The 19,956-nt window shown below is 43.8% G+C and overlaps 1 protein-coding gene across 1 annotated transcript in view; it reads left to right on the top strand.

Moving 5' to 3' along the window:
• Positions 1-19,956, top strand: part of NIPBL (NIPBL cohesin loading factor) — a 4,951,262-nt gene that overhangs the window by 2,332,286 nt on the left and 2,599,020 nt on the right. The window contains exon 19 of the mRNA XM_044076429.1: positions 14,352-14,452. Within this exon, the coding sequence (XP_043932364.1) occupies positions 14,352-14,452 (101 nt within the window). The remainder of the gene's footprint in view (positions 1-14,351; positions 14,453-19,956) is intronic.

The following is a 19,956-nucleotide window of genomic DNA, read 5'->3' as shown; positions in this document are numbered from 1 at the left end:
CTTTATTTTGTCTGCACTTGAATTATTTATTTATTTGTTTATTTATTTTGAGCTACTGGATTTACAACCGTTTCACTGTTGTGTTGCTGTGTTAAGGTGCCCTTGCACTACTGATGCCCTCAGACATAGAAATCCCAAGTGGGCCATTTAGACTCCTTTGACTTCTGTTTTGTGATTCACTTGTGTTTGTTTTTTTGAATTAACATCCATGTTGCCTTGCTGCTACAACTCTGCAGTCATGGTGGACCAGCCTATGAGAATTGCACAAAGAGCTTCTTCTTCATAATTTATGTGATTGACACTGTACTGTGAGATCTCTTGATACTGTTGTTGACAGAGCAAAAACAAAAATAGTCAGTGAGAGTGGTGCAACAAGTAACACTTTCACCTTTGGGTGCATATGGTTGTGGCCTGTAATCCCTTGCCTGGTAGATGGATTTCTGATGTTGCACTGCAGTATAAGGAGAAGTGTTGCATTGCGTGTGGTCCTTCGGATGAAACACTAAACAGAAATCCTGTCTACTTGAGTTGGTGGTTGCTCAGGTGGATGTAAATGATCCCAGGTCACCTATCGAAAAAAGAAATTCCCTGCTACCCTGGACCATACCTCTCAACTGTCCATATTTTCACAGAATGTCCAGATTTTTAGCTGATATTTTTGGTCTTTTCCTCATAAAATTTGTGGTTTTCTGGCAAATCACTGGGATGATCTGAGGATTGACATGATTAAAAGTGATATATATTTCAGTTTCAGACTTCAATTTTTTCAGAAAATGTACTTTAAAACAAAACTTGTTAACTATAGCAACTTTTTAAGTTTATAAGAACAATATTTAAAATATGCCCCACTTTTTGGGCCTTTGTCTCCCTTCCCCCCTCCCGTTTTGTTCGGCTTTGTCCATATTTCTTGCAGTAAAAGGTTGAGAGGTATGCCCTGGACAGATTATCTCCTAGTTGTAGAAGTAACACCTCAGGTCTCTCTCTGAAAAGAAGCCATTAATTTGGTGGGACTAAACCCGATCAACAAAAGTTAAAGATATGATAATGAAGTGGGTGAGTGTCACCTGTACTGTGTATGTGGGAAGATGTCTACAGTAAGGTAACATTTGTCTGTCTTTGGTATAAGGTTGCTGATCTATGAAAGTCAGGCCCAGATATCTGGCTTGTCTTGCAGCAGAGATCCTAAGTGTTAATGACTGCAACAGTAACTTACATAAAGAACTGCTACAATACTCATTTCTTCATAGGTAGTGAAGTGTTATCAGTCTTCAAATTTCCAGTTCAAAACTCTGACATTTCCGAGAATGTGTGACTAGGAGAGTAACCCAGCTCTTTTTGTATGTATGAATACAAGTATTAGGAAGCTTCTGAAATATTACTCTGTCCCTAAACTAGTTTATCGGGGATGTAATTCATTCTGAAATAATGTTAAATCCAATTATATAACTACAGAGACACCTAGCAGTGTTTAAACTGCAAAGTTTGAGTTAAAAGTCCCTAACATTATTTAAAAAGTCAGTCTTGGTGTTTTGTCAATCCCCCCCCCCCCCCCCCAAAAAAAAAAGAAGATTTTGCTTTATGACTAGGGATACCAAATAAGTTAAAAAGAAAAAGTTTCACTCCTCATCAGAATCTAGCCTGGCCATCCAGCAAACTTACACACAGCTCTTCCATCTAAGCCAGACTTGCTCATTTTAACAAGGACAGGAGTTGAACCCCTGTAAGGTGTGAGCCCTCCAGCTTCAATTATCTAGTGGGGGCTTCCTCAGGAGGTACAGTAACCCTTACATTTCCATAAGACAGAATCAAGCAGTAGCAGGAATGGGCAATCAATTGTCACAGGGGTAGGGGTAATTTCACTGTAATCACATTGATGTCCCTTCCATATATTTGACAACATTACCTCTCAGATTACCAGGAGAGATCATTTCAAATCGACCAACATTGTCCTAACCCAGCATAATGTCATCCTTGTTCTGCTTTTTGTGAAACCCATTACATCATGGTCTTTGTGGAGCATCATCCAGCTTTTAACATAAACTCAAAGCAATGATGTTCTTCGTGTTTCAGTGTTGCAGTCATCACATTTGGGTTATCTGCCTGCAGGTAGCCCGCAGCCGGCCTGAATACCAGAGTCTTGGATTCCTGAGTCGTATGCTGTCTCTTCCATGACGTCAGGTCATCAGGGGTATAAAACATGCAGCCAACGCCATTACATCAGTCTTTCTTGCCGTGAGGTGCCCGAAGCAGAAGCAGTTCTCAAGTGCCTGTCGGCCGACTCCTGAAATTTTCATTTTTGAGTTTCAGAACCGAAGTCTTCAAAAAGATAAGTACCCCGTTGGGGATCTTTTTTTCTTGCTCCAACCAATGTCAGTCAAAGTTAACAATTGTCTTTCCTGTGGAAAGCAAATGCCTCATAAAGATTTTCATTTGTACTGCATTCCTTGCTTAGGTCCAGACCACGACGTCCCTCGCTGTCGGTTTTGTGTCTTGTTCACCCCCCAAACTATTCGTCGTCGGACTATCTTTGCAGCAAATTATTTTGGTACTCTGTATCCGTACTCCGAAATGGCTTCGTTAAGCCATCTGACTACCGATCTTCCGAAAAAACGTAAGGATAAAGACAGACCGCATAGGTCCAAAACTGCTGATGACACTTCCGTTAAGCTAGTCGCCAGTCTGCCGGTACTCAGGCGTTTTCGCAGCCCCTGATACCCGCTACTTCAGATTCACAGGCCTCTACTGAGACCCATTCGGAGTCCGGTATGCAGCGAGATGCTTTGACTGTGGAACCTGTGGATGTCTCTACCTTGGATGGGTCCGGAGCCGCTGTGCAGGCACCGGCTTTTGAGAGTATATTCAGGCCTACAGACTTGCATTTTAAACTGGCGCCATCTTCTTCATCCAGCCCTAAAACTCACACCACACCTAGAAAACCGACGTCCAAACTGCATGGTCAGGCTCATATGCCTAAAAAAACAAATGTTTAGAATGGCTGAAGACGTTATTACCTTAATTAGGGAAAGTCAGCCTTCCCCCTCTGAGACCTAGAACTGTTTTTCCTTTTGATTCTTCTGATCAGGAATCTGATATTTTTGTCCCTTCTGATTACCAGGATTTGCCCTTATCTACCTATGAGGATTCTGATGCAGAGGATTCCATTCCCTCTGCTTCCTCTCCAGAAGATTTTTCTTTTGGTGAAACCTTGCACACTCTTAGAGAGCATTTCCACTGGGAAAGCCAGGATTACTCTGACTCCAAAAAGAGGCTTAGGGAATTCTTACTCCTTAATGCAGGCCTTTAGCTATCCCCCCTGTTCTGGACATTGTAGATGATGCTTTCTTGGAATCTAGCCTCTTCCCAGATACACTACCTCCAGCTCCCAGAAAACCTGACCGGGATTAGAGTACCTGACTCTCAAAAGTTCCTCTTCAGGAATCCTACTGCAGATCCAGAGACCATTTCCCAAGGACCAAAAGACATTAAGGCTACTGCTGCCAAAAAGTCCTACCCCTTCTGATAGAGATTCTAGAGCATTGGACAGATGGGGTAAGAAGGTATACACTTCTGCTACTTTGGTCATTAGGGCTTTAAATTGCCAGTTTCATATGTTAAAGTACCAGCAGCATATTATGGGACTATTTAAACAGAAAATGATGTTGATTCCTGACTGTGCTGAACACACAGAATTACAGGATTGAATGCATTCTGCAGAACACGTTGGTAAACATACTTTGAAGTGTGATTTTGACTCTCTAGAAGCATCTTGCAGGGCTGCTGCCACTGGGTCTGTACTTAGAAGGCATGCTTGGCTTAAGGAGCAAAACCTGCCAGGTCACGTTAAAGCTAAATTACTGGATGCTCCCTTAAACCAAGACCGCCTGTTTGGCAGCAAAGCAGAAGTCCTCAAAAGGATGGAGGAAAAAGCTAAATATATGCAAACTGTTAAAGATTTCCTGCAAGTACAGCCTCCCAGATTTAATAGGCATTGGCCTTTAAAGAATTGGTCTTTTACCAGTCTCTTCCAGGCCTTCTCAGTCCAAACCCAGGAACAGCAGACCACCTAGGTTACAGTCTCAGGCTACAAACAAGCCTAAGCAGTGGGCGGCTCCCACTTCCAAAGCAGGGACTAGTAAGCCACCCCCCTATGGAAAAATGGCACAATGACTTTACCTGTACCCTTCCAAGCCATGCTCAACTGCTTGCCCCCTTAGGAGGAAAACTCACCCTGCATGCAAAAAACTGGGAACTCATTACCCAGGACAAATGGGTTTTGAATATAGTTTCCCAAAGATGCAGATTCCACTTCCACACCCTACCAACCCCAAACGGTTGGCCAGACCTACCCCCAAATCAGTGGGCGGAAGCCCAACAGCAGGTTCTCTCTCTTCTCAGTATCAGGGCTATTCAACCTGTCCCAGCAGAACAAAGCAGACAAGGTTTTCATTCAAGACTTTTCCTGGTACCCAGAAAAGACTGCTCCTGGCGTCATGTCCTGGACCTCTCAATTCTAAACACCTTTCTGGTAATCCCAAAATTCAAAATGTTAACACTTCAACAGCTTCTTCCTATGCTAGGCAAAGATGGCTGGTTGGCAACCTTAGACTTAAAGGAAGCTTACCTGCACATTCCAATAAGGGAATCTTGCAGGAAATACGTACGCTTCAGGGCAGGCTCCATGCATTATCAGTTCTCTGCACTTCCCTTTGGCTTATCTACTGCGCCCAGGGTATTCACCAAGTGTCTAGCTCCAGCCATTGCATTTTGCAGGCAGAGAAATATTCAAATATACCCATACTTGGACGATTGTCTGATTCAGGCAGAAAGCCAGGACTTGCTATTAAAATGTCTGGCATTCGTAAAAAAACTTCTAACCTCACTGGGGTACGCAATAAACAAAAAGAAATCCCACCTAGTACCCTGACAACAGATTGTATTCCTGGGAGCAAGCTTGAAAACAACTTCCCAGATGGCTTTCCTCACTCCAAAGAAACGAGTTTATTTGACAACCTACTTCAAACTTTTAGCCACAAAGACCCAGCTATCTGCAAGGGAAATTCTGCAAGCCCTGGGGTTCATGGCCTCTTGCATTCTACTAATTCCATATGCAAGACCGCATATGAGGAAACTACAATTGTATCTAAAAACCTATGGTGTTAGCATTCTCAGGACCTGGACTCAATGATTCCTATTATTCCTTGTATAAAGACAGAGTTCCTTTGGTGGGCAGAGGCCTGCTACCACAACAAGGGTCTCTCTTTCACTCAACCCCCTGCCGCCCAAACCCTAACAACAGACGCATCAGACTATGTATGGGGGGGCTCACTTGGCAGGGCAGTGCATTCAGAGCAAATGCAACCCGAGACAGATGCACCTGCATATCAACCAAAAAGAAATGTTAGCTGTACAGAATTCCCTGACAGCTTTCAAGGACCAAATTCTTCCAGGACAACTGTTGGTAAAGACAGACAACACCACAGTTATGTGGTACATAAACAAGCGGGGGGGGAGCACACGTATCCTCTCTGCAGACTAGCCATGGCTCTGTGGAACACAGCCTTGAGCTACCAAGTGCACTTACAAGCTCAATTCCTGCCAGGCAAGCTAAATTCACTGGCAGACGACCTAAGCAGAAATCTCATGGACCCACTTGAATGGAAACTGAAACCAAAAAATATTCAACCTCTTGAGGAACAAATGGGGGACTCCAGAGGTAGATCTGTTTGCCTCCTCTCAGAACTACCAATTGGACAAATTCTGCACAAGGACTTCCCACAGTCAAGCTTGGAAAGTGGATGCCCTGTCCTTTACCTGGGAAAGCCTCTCGGTTTATGCCTTTCCCCCTCTGCCTCTCCTCTCGAAGGTTCTGCAAAAGATCAAACAGGGCAAGCCAAGGACAATACTGATTGCACCAGACTGACCACGCCAGCACTGGTACCCCCTCTTGCGCAGTATGACACTGCTGGAACCATGGCACCTGCCTCAGACCCCTTCCCTGCTGTCCCAGCAGGCGGGCCAGATTCTGCACCCTCAACTTCAAATCCTGAACCTTGCAGTATGGCTAATTCCTTGAGCTCTCCAGTAGCATCCCTCATTAAGCAGGTGCTAGATGTCATTCTGGAGGCAAGGAGGCCTAGTACTAGAAATTCCTATGCTGAAAAGTGGAAATGTTCCTGGAGCCAGACTCAGGGGATGGGCACATCGGTGCCCAGCTTACCTCATATTCTTCGGTACTTAACAGAAATGCTTCACAAGGGCCTATCGTTCTCATCAATTAAAATTCATGCCTCTGCCATTTCAGCACATTATAATACTGAGCCACCCCTCTTCTCTCACTCCCTACTAAAGCAATTCCTTAGAGGGGCCAAAAATGTAATACCCCCCAGGGGAGCCCCTATTCCAGCCTGGGACCTTAACTTTGTATTGGAAAAGCTCACTCTCCCCCCCTTTGAGCCAGCTGCAACTGCAGAGTTGAAATTCCTTTCTTGGAAAACTGCCTTCCTTCTAGCCATCACTTCAGCAAGGAGAGTGTTTGAATTACAGGCCCTCATGGCAGTGGAACCCTTCATTATCTTCCATGCAGACAGGGTTTCACTCAGGACCAATCTTTCGTTTATGCCCAAGGTGATGTCTAGTGTGGTCCTAAATCAGTCCATTCATTTGCCTACTTTTTTCCCTAATCCACAAAACAAAGGGGAATGAATACTGCACACTCTGGACATGCACAGACAACTTAGATTTTATTTGGACAGGACTGAGCCTCTCAGAAAATCTGAACAGCTGCTAGTTTCCTTTGCTGCAGGGGCAGAGGGGAAGGCCATCTCAAAGCAAACCATTTCTAAATGGATAGCCTATTGCATTCATTTCTGCTACAAGCACCATGGAAAACCTACCACACAGGGGATAAGATCACATTCCACCAGGGCTGCGTCTACCTCTACAGCCTTTCTCAGAGGAGTCCCTACCAGGGACATCCTAGAAGCTGCTACCTGGAGCTCTGTACATACCTTCACCAAGCATTACCACATGCCTATTTTTTTTCTAAATCCAGAGCTGGTTTTGCCATTATAGTCTTGCAGGGCTTAATAGCTGGCCCTAATGCTCTCTAACTTCCTTAACTTTGGGAATCAACCCTAATGTGATGACTGCAACAGTGAAACATGAAGAACATAGTACAGTTGTGTACACTTACCATAAATGTAGATGTTCAAGTGTATTCACTGTTGCAGTACTGGTTACCCTCTCTCCAGCCCCCCCCCCCCACTTCTCTTGGCTCTACCTTTCCTTCTTGTTTGGTGTATTTAAGTTTTTGGTGTATTTGCTTTTTGATGGAGGTGTACCATAACATATAATTGCTTCCCATTGTGGGGGTACCTGACGTCTGGGGAAAGAAAAACTGATGTAATCCCGTTGGCTGCATGTTTTATACCCCTGATGACCTAACGTCATGGAAGAAGAGTCAGCATCTGATGCAGGAATCCAAGACTCTGGTATTATTCAGGCTGGCTAAGGGCTACCTGCAGGCAGATAACCCAAATGTGATGACTGCAACAGTGAATGCACTCAAACATCTGCATTTATGTAAGTGTACACAGCTGTACTTTTCATTTTACTTTCAAATTCAAAATGTCAGCATCATCATAAAAATGTCAGATTATGCCTGACTTGTTTGAAAAACAAGTACAGACCCCTTTGGCAGTATATTATTTAAAACATTTGCATTCAGTTGTATTTTAAAACCATGAACATCATGGTGTCAGCAAAGTCAGACTTCTAGGAAAAACCCTTCCAGCGTAATATCTAACAGAGTGCAGTAAAGATTTTGCATATAAAGAAACATTCTATTCATCACTTACAGTAAACTCTTAATTAACTGGAACTCAAGCAACCAGCACACTCAAGCAACTGGCAAAAAATATCAAAGTAGTACAGTGCAATTTTCATGTGTTGCACTTTGTTTTCCCCCTGCAGAAACGTGCCTTACAATTTTAGAGTTTGAGTTTTAGAAATGAAGATAGGATTAAATTCCCTCTCTCCCCAACCTGAGAAGTCAAACCAAACAAAGTAGTATAGGGTACAGTATTAATCAGTATAGGGTACAGTATTAGTCAGGCCTATTTTTAAAGCAACTCTCAAGCAACCAGAAACTACAGCTGTAGTATTGTTAGTCTCTCCTTTATTCTCACCGATGGCTTGGATACGATGTGTCTGATCTGTCGCAGCCTTTACCAAATCTCGAGGACTTCAGCAAAACTCGTGGGCCCTCTTCCCTACCCTCAATGCAGTTCCCTGACTTCCCCACATCTTTTTTGCCATGCTGCAAAGAGGTTTTTCTAGCAAGCTCTGAGCTAAGTCTTTGCATTTTTCCTATTGTTATTTCTTTAATTAGCTAGTAATTTACCACTTATTAGTTTTTAGTATTATCTGTGTAGTTAGAAATCCCCCCTACCTTATGGCAGTTTAGAACTGATCTATTTCCTTTCTTTTCCTGCTCGTTTTTTATTTGAGTAGTCAACTAGAGTCCATTTAAGTTAGAGGACTTCTCCCTCCCTGTCCCAAAGTCCATTTAAGTTAGAGGACTTCTCCCTGTCTATCCTAAATTCTGTATACGTCAGAGGACTTTCCCTTCCCTTTTACTGCATCTAAAACAAAATATATGATGCTCTTATCTTTCCTTGGCCTTTTTTGGTTGAGTGTACTGCAGGCTTCCTTTAATATGTCCCTAAAAGAAGATAAGCCGTTGGGATTTAAAACGTGCAAGAAGTGTAGTAAGAAGATGCCCTTCAGTGGTTTGAACACGTGCGTGTACTGTTTAGGGCTTCTTTATCTAAAAGAATCATGTTCAGTATGTCATGCTTTTAATCAAGGGGCATTAATGGAGTGTAAGAACAAGTTGATTTTGAAGGGGTTAATTAAAACACCTTTTTCTGAGGCTGTTACTTCTTCTGATCCCTCCTCTCCTAAATCAGACAAATCTGAGAGGTGTGGTAACTGGCTTTCTCCAGCCCTGAAAGCTTCCTTGGAGCCGAGAGCCAAACAGCCTAAGATATCTGCTCTAACAGTTCTATGGAGCAGACAGCTTCTAAGGATCTGGGAACCTCCTTGGATCAGTCAAAACTGTTTGATCCAAAATCATCCCCAGAGTCTGCTCCAAAGACCCTTTTGCCTACAGAGTTTTGCTATTGGAGCGGATCTCTATCTTTAAAACCCATTGCATCCTGGCTCCCATCACCCTTCCTTTCCAGATCCTCGATGTCCACTAGGAGCCTCCGAGATGATGATGTGGATAGGGTGGTGCAGTGGCTCCTCAAGACACCTGCTTTGGCCAAACTTCTTTTGGATCTGAACCCAAAGGAATCAGATTAGTCTCATCCTCCCTCTGTGACTCCTACTTCTGCTTTGGTCCGTCCTTCGGTATCGGAGGTGGAAGACTCAGAGATCCAGCTAGTGTCTGTTTTGGGTCCAAGACCTCTCACTTCCTAGGATCTGATGTCTTCCCCGAGCGTCTCTGCCCAGTTGAAGCAAGAAACATTTTTGACCCGACATTCACCAGTCGGATTCTTGGAGGTGATTCGGATCTCTTCAGGTCTGACTCTCTCTGGAGGCATCTGCACAGGTGGGCTCGGTTTCCACATCTTCTTCAAAGCTTCCTTCTCCTGTGCCGGGGGCTCTTTTGGCTCTGACATCTGTGTTATCGGGTCCTGGGAGTTCATTGAGTGGGGAAGGTGTGCCTTCGAAGTTATGAGGAGGGTAATGACTGCTCCGCAGTCTTAGGCACAGCCTCCCTCGGAGCTTCCTCCCTCTACATCGCAGCTGTCTTTACCTCATCACCTCCAAGTGGATATTATTTGAAGAACAGCCTCTCTACAACATGAGTGGATGCTGAATAGGGACATTTTTCTAGACATAGTCCACTGGTGGGGCACACCTCATGTAGATTTGTTTGCCGCCTCCAAGAACAGACAATTGAAGAAATTCAGCACCAAGGACCACTCTCCACTTGCCTGGAGGGTAGATGCTTTCAGCATTCTATGGAAGGGGCGATTTCTATATTCATTTCCACCCTTCCCTCTCATTCAAAAAATCCTCCTGAAAATCAGCGGGGACAAACCAAAAATCTTGCTGATCACTCTAGTGGCCAAAGCAGCACTGGTTCCCCCTACTTCTCTCATTAGCCAAGGGCAGTCACCACAAGTTCCCCCACAAGATGGACCTACTCACACAGCAGAAGGGGAACTCTAATTCACCATCACCAACAGATGTTAAGTCTAACACTCTGGGTGATAAACTTTTAATTCCTTTTAGACACCACTACTCAGAGGACATGCTTTTAGTCCTGAGGGATGGCAGGAAACCGACTGCTAGGAGATCCTGCTTATCAAAATGGGAAAGATTCTCCAACTGGTGTCTCCATAAGGACAGTGATCCTGCCAGGCAGACCCCCCCCCCCCCACAGTCCTTACCTGTGTGGGTGAATTAAGGCTGGTCTTTTGTACTCTTTAGTGAAAGTCCACTTAATTTCAGCCAGTCTACCACTTGATCCCTATTTGCTAACCAGGCTAGATGTCAAATTATTCCTGGAAGGGGTCTTACACATCAGACCACCAAGGAAACCCATTTCACCCTCGGGACCTAAACTTTACAACAAAAGGAAGAAACTTTTGCAGAAAAGAGGAAAATCCCAGGATGCAAAAAACTCCCTTACTAGCCTCAGTAAAAAACTGAGATGCCTCATAAAATCCTCCAAAGCTAGTTACGAAAATAAAATTGCCAAAGATTCCAAAGACAACCACAAAGCATTCTATAATTATGCCAAGAATCTAAATGGCAATGCTCAGATCTGCTCTGAGCTAAAACAGAATGGCATTAAATATACTGATCCGAAGGATATTGCCAATATCCTGGCAGATCGATTCAGTGCCAACTTCACCCCACTCTCACCCCCTAAATGGCCCATCTCAATACTGGAAGATTGCCAAATTCCAGTAATAACGGCCACACAGGTACAAAACGCACTCTCTAAAGCCAAGAATACAGCATCCATGGGACCAGATGACATCCCGGGCTGTGTACTACATGAACTACAATATGAACTGGCACCTCACCTAAGTGTCATGTTTAATCATAGCCTCACTTCAGGTTTCGTGCCCATTGAGTGGCGCAGAGCTATAGTTATCCCAATCCACAAGGGGGGATCCACCTTGGATCCCGGAAACTACCGTCCCATCAGTCTGACAAGCCTTATCTGCAAGGCCATGGAGCGTATTATCATGGAACTTATAAACAAAGACATTGGCAACCTTCAAACACTGAACCCCACCCAGTTTGGGTTTGTGAAGGGCCGATCTTGTCTCCTGAACCTGATTGACTTCTTTGAATCAGTCTCCAGAGCCATGGACAAGGGTAAGGTGGTCCACACAGCCTATCTAGACCTTGCCAAGGCCTTTGACACCATCCCCCACTCTGGAATCATAGATAAACTTACTAAGTTGGGCATTAATCCCTATGTCACCCAATGGGTTGCTAAATGGCTTACTGATAGAACCCACACTGTAAAAGTAGCCGACTCCAAAAGTAGCCGACTCCAAATCCAGTTCCAGACAAGTGACAAGTGGAGTACCTCAGGGTTCAGTCCTGGGGCCGCTCTTGTTTGGCATCTACTTCTCTGAAGTACAGGTCAACACTAAGGGACTCTGGCTAACAAAGTTTGCAGATGACTGCAAACTGGGAGCCATTATTGAATCCCCAAATGATGTGGATACTCTACAAAAGGGCCTTACAGAAACAGATGCTTGGTGCCAGAGCCATGGGCTCAAGCTCAGTGCCAAGAAATGTATTGTTATCCCCTTTGGGAAAAAACATGCATCCATGAATTACCATATAGGTGGCAGTACACTAAACACAGAAAGTGTGATAAGAGACTTAGGGACACAGGTGGACAGTGGTCTCACCTTCGATAACCACATCGCCACAACAGTCAGGAAATCCTTCTATGTGGCACACCTCATCACGAAGGGCTTTTCATCCAGAAAAAAGGAGGTCATTGTCCCACTGTACCCATCCCTCATTAGACCCATTATAGAATACAATGCCCCATTTGGTATGTACCTCTCAAGACATCTGCAACAACTGGAAAGGCCTCAGAAATACCTCACTAAAAGAATCACAGGCCTAAAGCAGATGCCCTATGCTGACCGCCTCAAAAAACTCCAGCTATACTCTGTCGCATATCGTCTACTCAGAGGCGATCTCTGCTTAACATACAAGGCCATGTCAAACCCAGAGCTGTTGGACATGCTACACTTAAAGAAATCCCAATCCCTCAGAGCTACACACTCCAGGGATCTAAATCTTGTCATCACAATAAACAAAACATGTTGGAAGGATAGGTTCCTGACCCAGAGACTCCCCAGACTCTGGAATAGATTGCCCATACATGTCAAGCAGAGTACCTCTTTGGACCTCTTCAAGAGGAACCTTGACGATTGGATGGTAGAAAGGAAATTCACCCCAGGGATCACGTCAGTCGCCCTGCTAGACAGGGGTCCAGGAAAGTAAATAATGTGGGAAGAAGTATTCATGGAATTGTTATGGCTAGGCTTGTATAGGCCCTAGGGCTGATAGCCTAGTACTAACCTATGAACCTATGAACCTATTTATCCTGGAAAAACTAACACTAGCCTGATTCCAAACCAGCTAGTGCTGCCACACTCCAGTGCGTACATGGAAGACTACTGCTGATGGCCCTTACCTCAGCTAGAAGGGTAGCAGAGTTACAAGCTCTAATGGTCTGCTCTCCCTACATTACCTTCCACAAAGATAGGTTAACCCTCTGTACTAACCCTTCCGTCATGCCTGAAGTGATCAACGAACTGTCCCTAAACCAGTCCATTCACCTGCCCTCCTTTTTCCCCTCTCCAGCCAATGACAGTGAGAGGATACTCCATTCCCTGGATGTGCACAGACAACTAAGGTTTTAGCTGGATAAAATGAAGTGCATCAGAAAATCTAACCAACTCTGTATCCTTCCACCGTAAGGCCCTGGGCAAAGCAGTCTCCATACAAACCATTTCCTGTTGGATTAGGAAAACTATGTGCTTCTGCTACTCCCACCATGGCAAGCACTTATCCCAGGGAGTAAGAGCTCCTTCTACCAGTGGCGTAGCAACCTCCAAAGCCTTCCTCAAAGTCCTGGACTCTGCTTCCATCCTGGAAGCACCCACCTGGTCCACCATTCACACCTTCACCAGACACTACAAATTGGACTACGTATCCAGAGCCCAGGCAGGGTTTGCTAGAGCAATCCTGCAGAGCTTTGTGGAATCGGCTACATCTACCTCCACCCTTCCCTCTAATTAAGCTGTGGTACTCTCCCACACTAAGAATACTGCAACACAGGAATAGAAGGACTTGGAATAGTTGTGTAAAATCGTACCATAGCTGTAGATGTCCTTTTTTTCCATGTTGCAGTATTCCTTCCCACCCACCTAGCCCCCTTTTTTACTGTTGACCTGCCTAAAGGGCACTCTGAGCCAGTACCCTAGACTAGGGTCAGACTAGCCAGCATATGACACTTTGCACCTCTGGTTGACATGACTTGTTACTCTGTATGGGACTGTCCATCTGGGCATTTAAGTTCTGAGGTCTGTGCATGTAGACGTCACATTTAAGGCCTGACATGTGACGTCCCACGCACCTCTACAGCAGCCAGGCTTAAGCTTTTGTATAGTAGCCGACGTCTGGGTCGCCTGAGGCAGGGAATCCCACACTAAGAATACTATGGTTATGGTAAGATTTTACACAACTATTCTTTCACATAATTTGCTGTTCCATAGATCACACCTACACACACACACACCTACACACACACACACAAAATTTGTATACATTTATGACTTTATTAGCATCCCAGTTTCATCTTTTGCCACCAAGTTTTATCGTGGTCAGGAGATGCGGAGTCCTTTATTTTCTGCACTGTACTGTAATCTGAGCAATCATTTGTTCACTGATTTATTTTCTTGTATTAATGTGACTTTTTTCCCAAGCATTACTTTGCTGCTGAGAGATTTTCACTCAGAAGTTCTTGTGTAAATATTTTTTTCATTTTTTAATGCATTTCTGTAACATAATCCACTGTGAAGCACTTATCCAGCAAAGTTAAAATGAAAAAGGCAACTACAGCGTAGTTTATACTCAGAAAAAATGTATGGCAGGAGAAAATAGTGTTAAGGCTCGCGTTACTTAATATTGATAAAGTAATCATTTTCCTTCAGCTTGTGTATTTAATTGAACATTCATCAATAGAGAAGATTTCCACATGCCTGTTAAGAAATCTTTTGACTTTTGACCAGGTGTTTTCAAAATATGAAAAGCACAGACAGCTGATCTTGGAAGAGATATTCACTTCACTTGCAAGACTTCCAACTACAAAAAGGGGTCTTAGAAATTTCAGGTAATGAACTTTTATTTTGATTGGTTACTTCCACATTTCATTAATGATGTGCCGCTGTGATTTGCCATGTTGCAGTCTTTTTCAGTAGATTTAGCTGTAGTCATTAAATCTGATGTCAAAACTATGTAGTGACATTTGTGACTTCCTCTGTGTAGTCCCCATAGTCCAAAGCTTATCTTCAGATTCTTTACTTGATGGCACATGTGCTTGCTGACGGTGCCTACAGTGACATCATGTCCATGATGAAGACAGCATGTATGCAGCCGTTATACCCTTCCCCATTTCTTTTGTCCCAGTCATGTAAGTTGTATATTTGTCCAGATACTTAGCATAGAAAGTTCCTTTTTGTTATTAGCTTTAAGAAATACAAGCCAATGAAGTGTGTGTCTGGCTGCCAAAGAATGAGGTAATACTTGGATTGACATTGCCTGTACAATTTGGGAAAAGAATATGCATTTCATCCTGACCACCTGAAGATGTTGGTCAAAGAAGCTACAAGTCTACTTGCATGTCACAGGCTATTAAAAGTTGTGGGTACCTAATGCAGGAGTTGACAAGGAGAGTCACAGTTGTGATCATAGGTCAATGCTGAACCATACACTGAAACGGTGAAGGGATATGATAGTAATTCTTTTTTCAAGGTGGGCTAATGATCTTTGTCAGTTACTGCTGATGAGGTGTGTAAGAGAAATACTGCAAGAAGAGTACTAAACTATCATTTCAACTTGTCTGTCAGATATACAATTAGTGCTTCTTCAGCCAGTGGGAAGTGAATGATCCCTTTTGGGGGGGCCTCCTCTTCACTGTTTTTTGTGCTTACAAGTTTTGTACATGTCATCGAAGAGAGGGAAATGTGATTGTGGAACGCAGACATCTGACACAGATCCCCATACCAAGTCTGTTTAGTTTAGGTGCCGAACACTACTGTAGTGACTAGTCTGTTAGGTGTTGTGCCTAAGACTTTGCGTAGTCTGTTCTCAATGAAGATTTTCCTGGAGAATCAAAAACGTAAAGCACTTGCCTATCCTAAAATTGCTTCTGAGTTCTTGTTAGCCGCTGTCCCTTGATGCCAAAAAAGAAGTCTTGAGAAATTTAGGCTAGAGATTTCTGTCAAATCAGAAATGGACATCTCAAGCATATATCTTGATGAGACCTCAGATCATGTAATTGCAGATGTTGCTCCCTCTGTCCTGACCCCATTGGAGGACAGTATGCTGCCTGCAGCCAACTTGCACATCCATCATGTCTGAACAGTCTGCTTCAGGCAAGTAGGGGGAAGCTTGGTTTGTAAGTTCTGAGGGACCTGACAGCATAACTCGCATCTTAATTGGGGAAAAAGTTTCCAATTCCTTGTTTGAGGTACATCAGTGTTCAGAGCCTCCTCATTTGGTGCAGGCAGATGACTGAACATAAGCTAGAAACAGATGACTGAATGTACTGTTTCTCCTCTTCTTTCCAGTGGTCGTCATAAGGAATGTTAAGATTTTATACTGGACCTATCAAGACTATTATGTCTTAGAAAGCTGCCTTCTTTCTTGCTTCTTCTGTTTCTCCCCTTTGTTCTTATTTCTTCATCTTCTGCCCTCAAAAGGCAAAGGGATATTTTTGAGAGAAAAAAATTAAACTCAGAAGATGACTCCTGAGCTTGTTCTTTCCAAATTCTCTCTTCTTTGACCTGTACTTCATATGATGTCACTTTGCCTCCTGATTTCTCTTTGGAAGCACTTTCTTGTCGAGACGATACCAAGATGACTTGCCACTTTCAGTAGTAGGACTATTCTTAGTTGTCTGATGTCCAGAAAGATACTATGCTTTATTGGAAATGGTAGTGCCTAAGCAGTCAGCCGTCACAACTGTGTTTTAGAAGATTTTGATACGTTTTCCACTGCTTCCCAAAATCCTGAGTGTTGCGTACTTGCCCCAAAGAAACCTGATGGGTTCTACAAGATGCCAGACGTGGCAAGTTCTTATAAGCCCTACTGCTGATCTGTCTGTTAATCTTTCTACTGAAAAAAGTTATTTCATCTGTTTTACCCCCTAGTAGACAACAGGGTTATTGAGGCTATGGGAAAAAAGGTTATACTTCTGAGGACTTACAAGATGGCTGCACAGTGATCAACATCATAACTTTAGTTCTCCTAGTGTAGTGTGAAAACCAAAACTGAAAAAAAAGAGTACAATTGAAAATGTTTTTTGGTAAAATTCAGTTACCGGCTAGTACATACACTGCCTGGATGCAAGCAAAGAAAAAGAAATTTGGAAAACCTGGAAGAAAATCAACCAGAAAAGGTGAATCGAAAACAGTCTGCGAAGGATTCAGCAGCTGTTCAGCAAAAAAGTTGTTTGAGCTTCAGCTTTGGTCCTGGAGATGACTTCCAGTAATTGGACGAGTGGCGGAAAAAAATGGAAACCTTAACTGTCCATTCAGGTAAACTGATAAATTTGCAGAAATCAGAAGGTGACATAATGAAAAAAGGTGGTTGATTGTGAGGATTTTCAAGATCTGTTTAAAAAATAGTAGAGAGGAGGGCAGACAGAGTACACAGAGAAAATGTGAGATTTTCCACTGTACCAGAGAAATTAAAAAGAACAGACAAGTTTATGATGGTACAAATAAACTGGACTAGTGTCCCACAGCAAAATTTAATTGAAAGGGCACATCAAGTGTATTTTCCAAACCTGATCGTGAGAAAGCACCCAGCTCCTATATTGTTGTTGTTTGTCTTTCGGCTTTTCCCTGTTAGGGGTCGCCACAGGGGAACTCCGGTCCGCTAATGATTGGCAGTAGATTTTCATGAACGCTGAGGTACCAGCTCAACGTCCAACCTTCAACGAAGGTGCGCCCATTTACGCATGTCTTTCGAACGCCCACCCAACCACGGGGAGGACATGTAAACTCCATACAGAAGGCACTACCCGCACTCTAGCCGAGAATTGAACGGGAGAACCTCTTGCTGTGAGGCAACAACGCTACTGCTGCACCACCGCGGATTTCAGGCCAACTGCTATATTAGTAAAGATACAATCATACCGGCAGAGAGAGTTGATCCTGACAAAATTGTGTCAGAAGGGCAAAATATTAAAAATTGGGGATAGAGCGTTGAAAATGATAATTCACTGTGCACTAGGAAGAATAGGAGTACATTTATCCCAGCCACCAGGGAGTGTTGAGAGGCAGATGTGAGATTCAGCTTCCTGTATCCAGCTGTCTTCAGAAATGTTTTTTTCCTAGATGTTATTTTTGACAGAAAACACTAAGGAGGAAGTACAGCTAATCCAACAAAAAGTGAATCAGCAAGCAGAAGGGGACTCTGCTTCTCATTCTTTTGTCGGTAAAGTTCATAGAGAGACTGTCAGTGCAACCTCTTCCAATATTTTAAAGGAAATGCTTGAAAGACTGAAAAAAGCACAGGAGTAGACTAGAAGAATCAGTAGTACTTTGGACTTGGACCAGAGTCTAGTGTTGGGAGATAGAGATGAAAAGCAAGAAGACCAGAAATTCTGAAATTAATAAATGGAATACTTCAAAGCTTCTTATCACATATGTAAAATATGTAAATGGGATACTACCTAGATGACAGAAATTCAAAAATGTATTTTGAGCTGCTCCAGGTTGAATCACCCTCCCCATCAGTCATCCCTCTGATGATTCCAGCATACCTTGATGCATTTGCATCAGTCTCAAAAAACCCCGACTCAACCACCTGCTCCCAAGAGACCTGGTAGTTTCTATAAGGTCCCTGATGACCACAAATTTCTAGTACAGTCCCCCTTGGCAGACCCCACAGTGGTATCAGTGGCCCCAGACACGGTCTAGACTTATTCCATTCTCATCACTCCTGCCTTCAGGCAAGGATAGCAAGGTAATGTACAGGCTGGGCAAGAAGATATGTACCTCTTCTACCCTAGCATTTAGGGCAGTTAACTACCAGACCCATATGGTGAAATATGCCCTATATTTGGTATCACAGGCTTCATCCCTGCTGTCCTCCTTGCCTGACTCCCCTAACAAGATAGAAATGTTATCGAAACTGTCCCTGGCATTTCAGGTTGCCAGACACAATATAAAATATAGTTATGATGGAGCAGAGGCCTCTACTAGATCTGCTGCATCTGTGCTACACAGATACTCATGGCTTGGGCTTCAGCCACTGCCTGAAGACTTTAACATTTTGGATGCACCCCTGGGTAATAACCTGTTTGAGAAAAGGTCTGCAGACCTGTTTAAGAACCTACAAGAGAAGAGTAAAGAACTCCCAAGATATAAAACACTTGCTGTTCTCCCCAGTATCAACATTTTACAGAAATTATTCTCCAAAGGTCTCCTTTTTCAGAAGAGCCCCTGCCACCCCTTCATTTTCCAGACCTAGGCAAGGGACCAGGAGATAATCCTCCTATAGGACAGCTCCTTCTCAGCCCACCAACAGGCATCCCTTTCATGGCAGAAATAATAATGTTTGACTGCCTCAGTCACCTTTCCCTCTCAGTGCGCCTCTCTGTCTGCACCTCTGGAAAAATGTCATCTCAGACCGCCGGGTCCTGGCAATAGTGGAAAAAGGATATTTCCTGTCTTGGCAGGAAGAACCCACACCACGGGGCATTCCCTTCCCACGCAAGAACCACCTTCACCTAATCTCTCTCATTATCCAGGACCTCCTTGCTCAGGGAGCCATAGAACCCATTCCACTAGGCCAAGAAGGAAAAGGTTTCTACTCCAGGTTTTTCCTTGTACCAAAATAAGGACAGCCCCTGGAGGCCAATTCTGGATTTATCCTTCTTAAACCTCTTTCTGAAAGATTATTCCTTCAGAATGCTATCCCTCCAAAACCTACTTCCACTATTGCCACCTAAGGCCTCCATGGCCACTTTGGACTTGAAGGATGCTTACCTCCACATTCTCATACATCAAAACCACAGGAGGTACCTACATCTTGCTGGACCCTGTTCACACTTTCAATTTATTGCCTTGCCCTTTGGTTTATCCACTGCACCAAGGATCTTCAAGTGCCTAGCTCCAGCCATAGCCTAATGCAGGACCAAGGGCATTCAATTCTACCCCAAACTTGAAGGCATTCTCGTGCTTGCAGAAGGGGAAGAAGCCCTCAAAAATAATCTGTTGCTCTCCATGTCACTGCTCCAGGCATTTGGATTCACACTCAACCTCACAAAATCATCCATCTCCCCAGCACAGGACAAAATCTTCCAGGGATGCAGGATACAGAGAGACCTGATGAAGGCTTTCCTCCCTCAGGACAAGGTAACTTTCCCTGATCAACCACTTCCAGGACCTCCTTCAAGTCGACCACTTGTCAGCCAGGCATTTCATGCACGTACTGGGCCTTGTGGCAGCCACAATACCTATGGTGCCACTACTCAGGATGCACTTACAGTGGTATCTAAAGAATGTGTGGTCCCAACACAGCTACCCACTAGACTTTCAAATGCCCTTCCTGCCTTGCCCCAAAACAGAATTGAAGTAGTGGATTCAGCAGATACAACTGAAT

Source organism: Protopterus annectens, chromosome 1.part0 (assembly GCF_019279795.1).
Source record: "Protopterus annectens isolate FY-2018-M chromosome 1.part0, PAN1.0, whole genome shotgun sequence".
Classification (NCBI taxonomy): domain Eukaryota; kingdom Metazoa; phylum Chordata; order Ceratodontiformes; family Protopteridae; genus Protopterus; species Protopterus annectens.
This window is presented reverse-complemented; position numbering and strand designations above follow the sequence as displayed.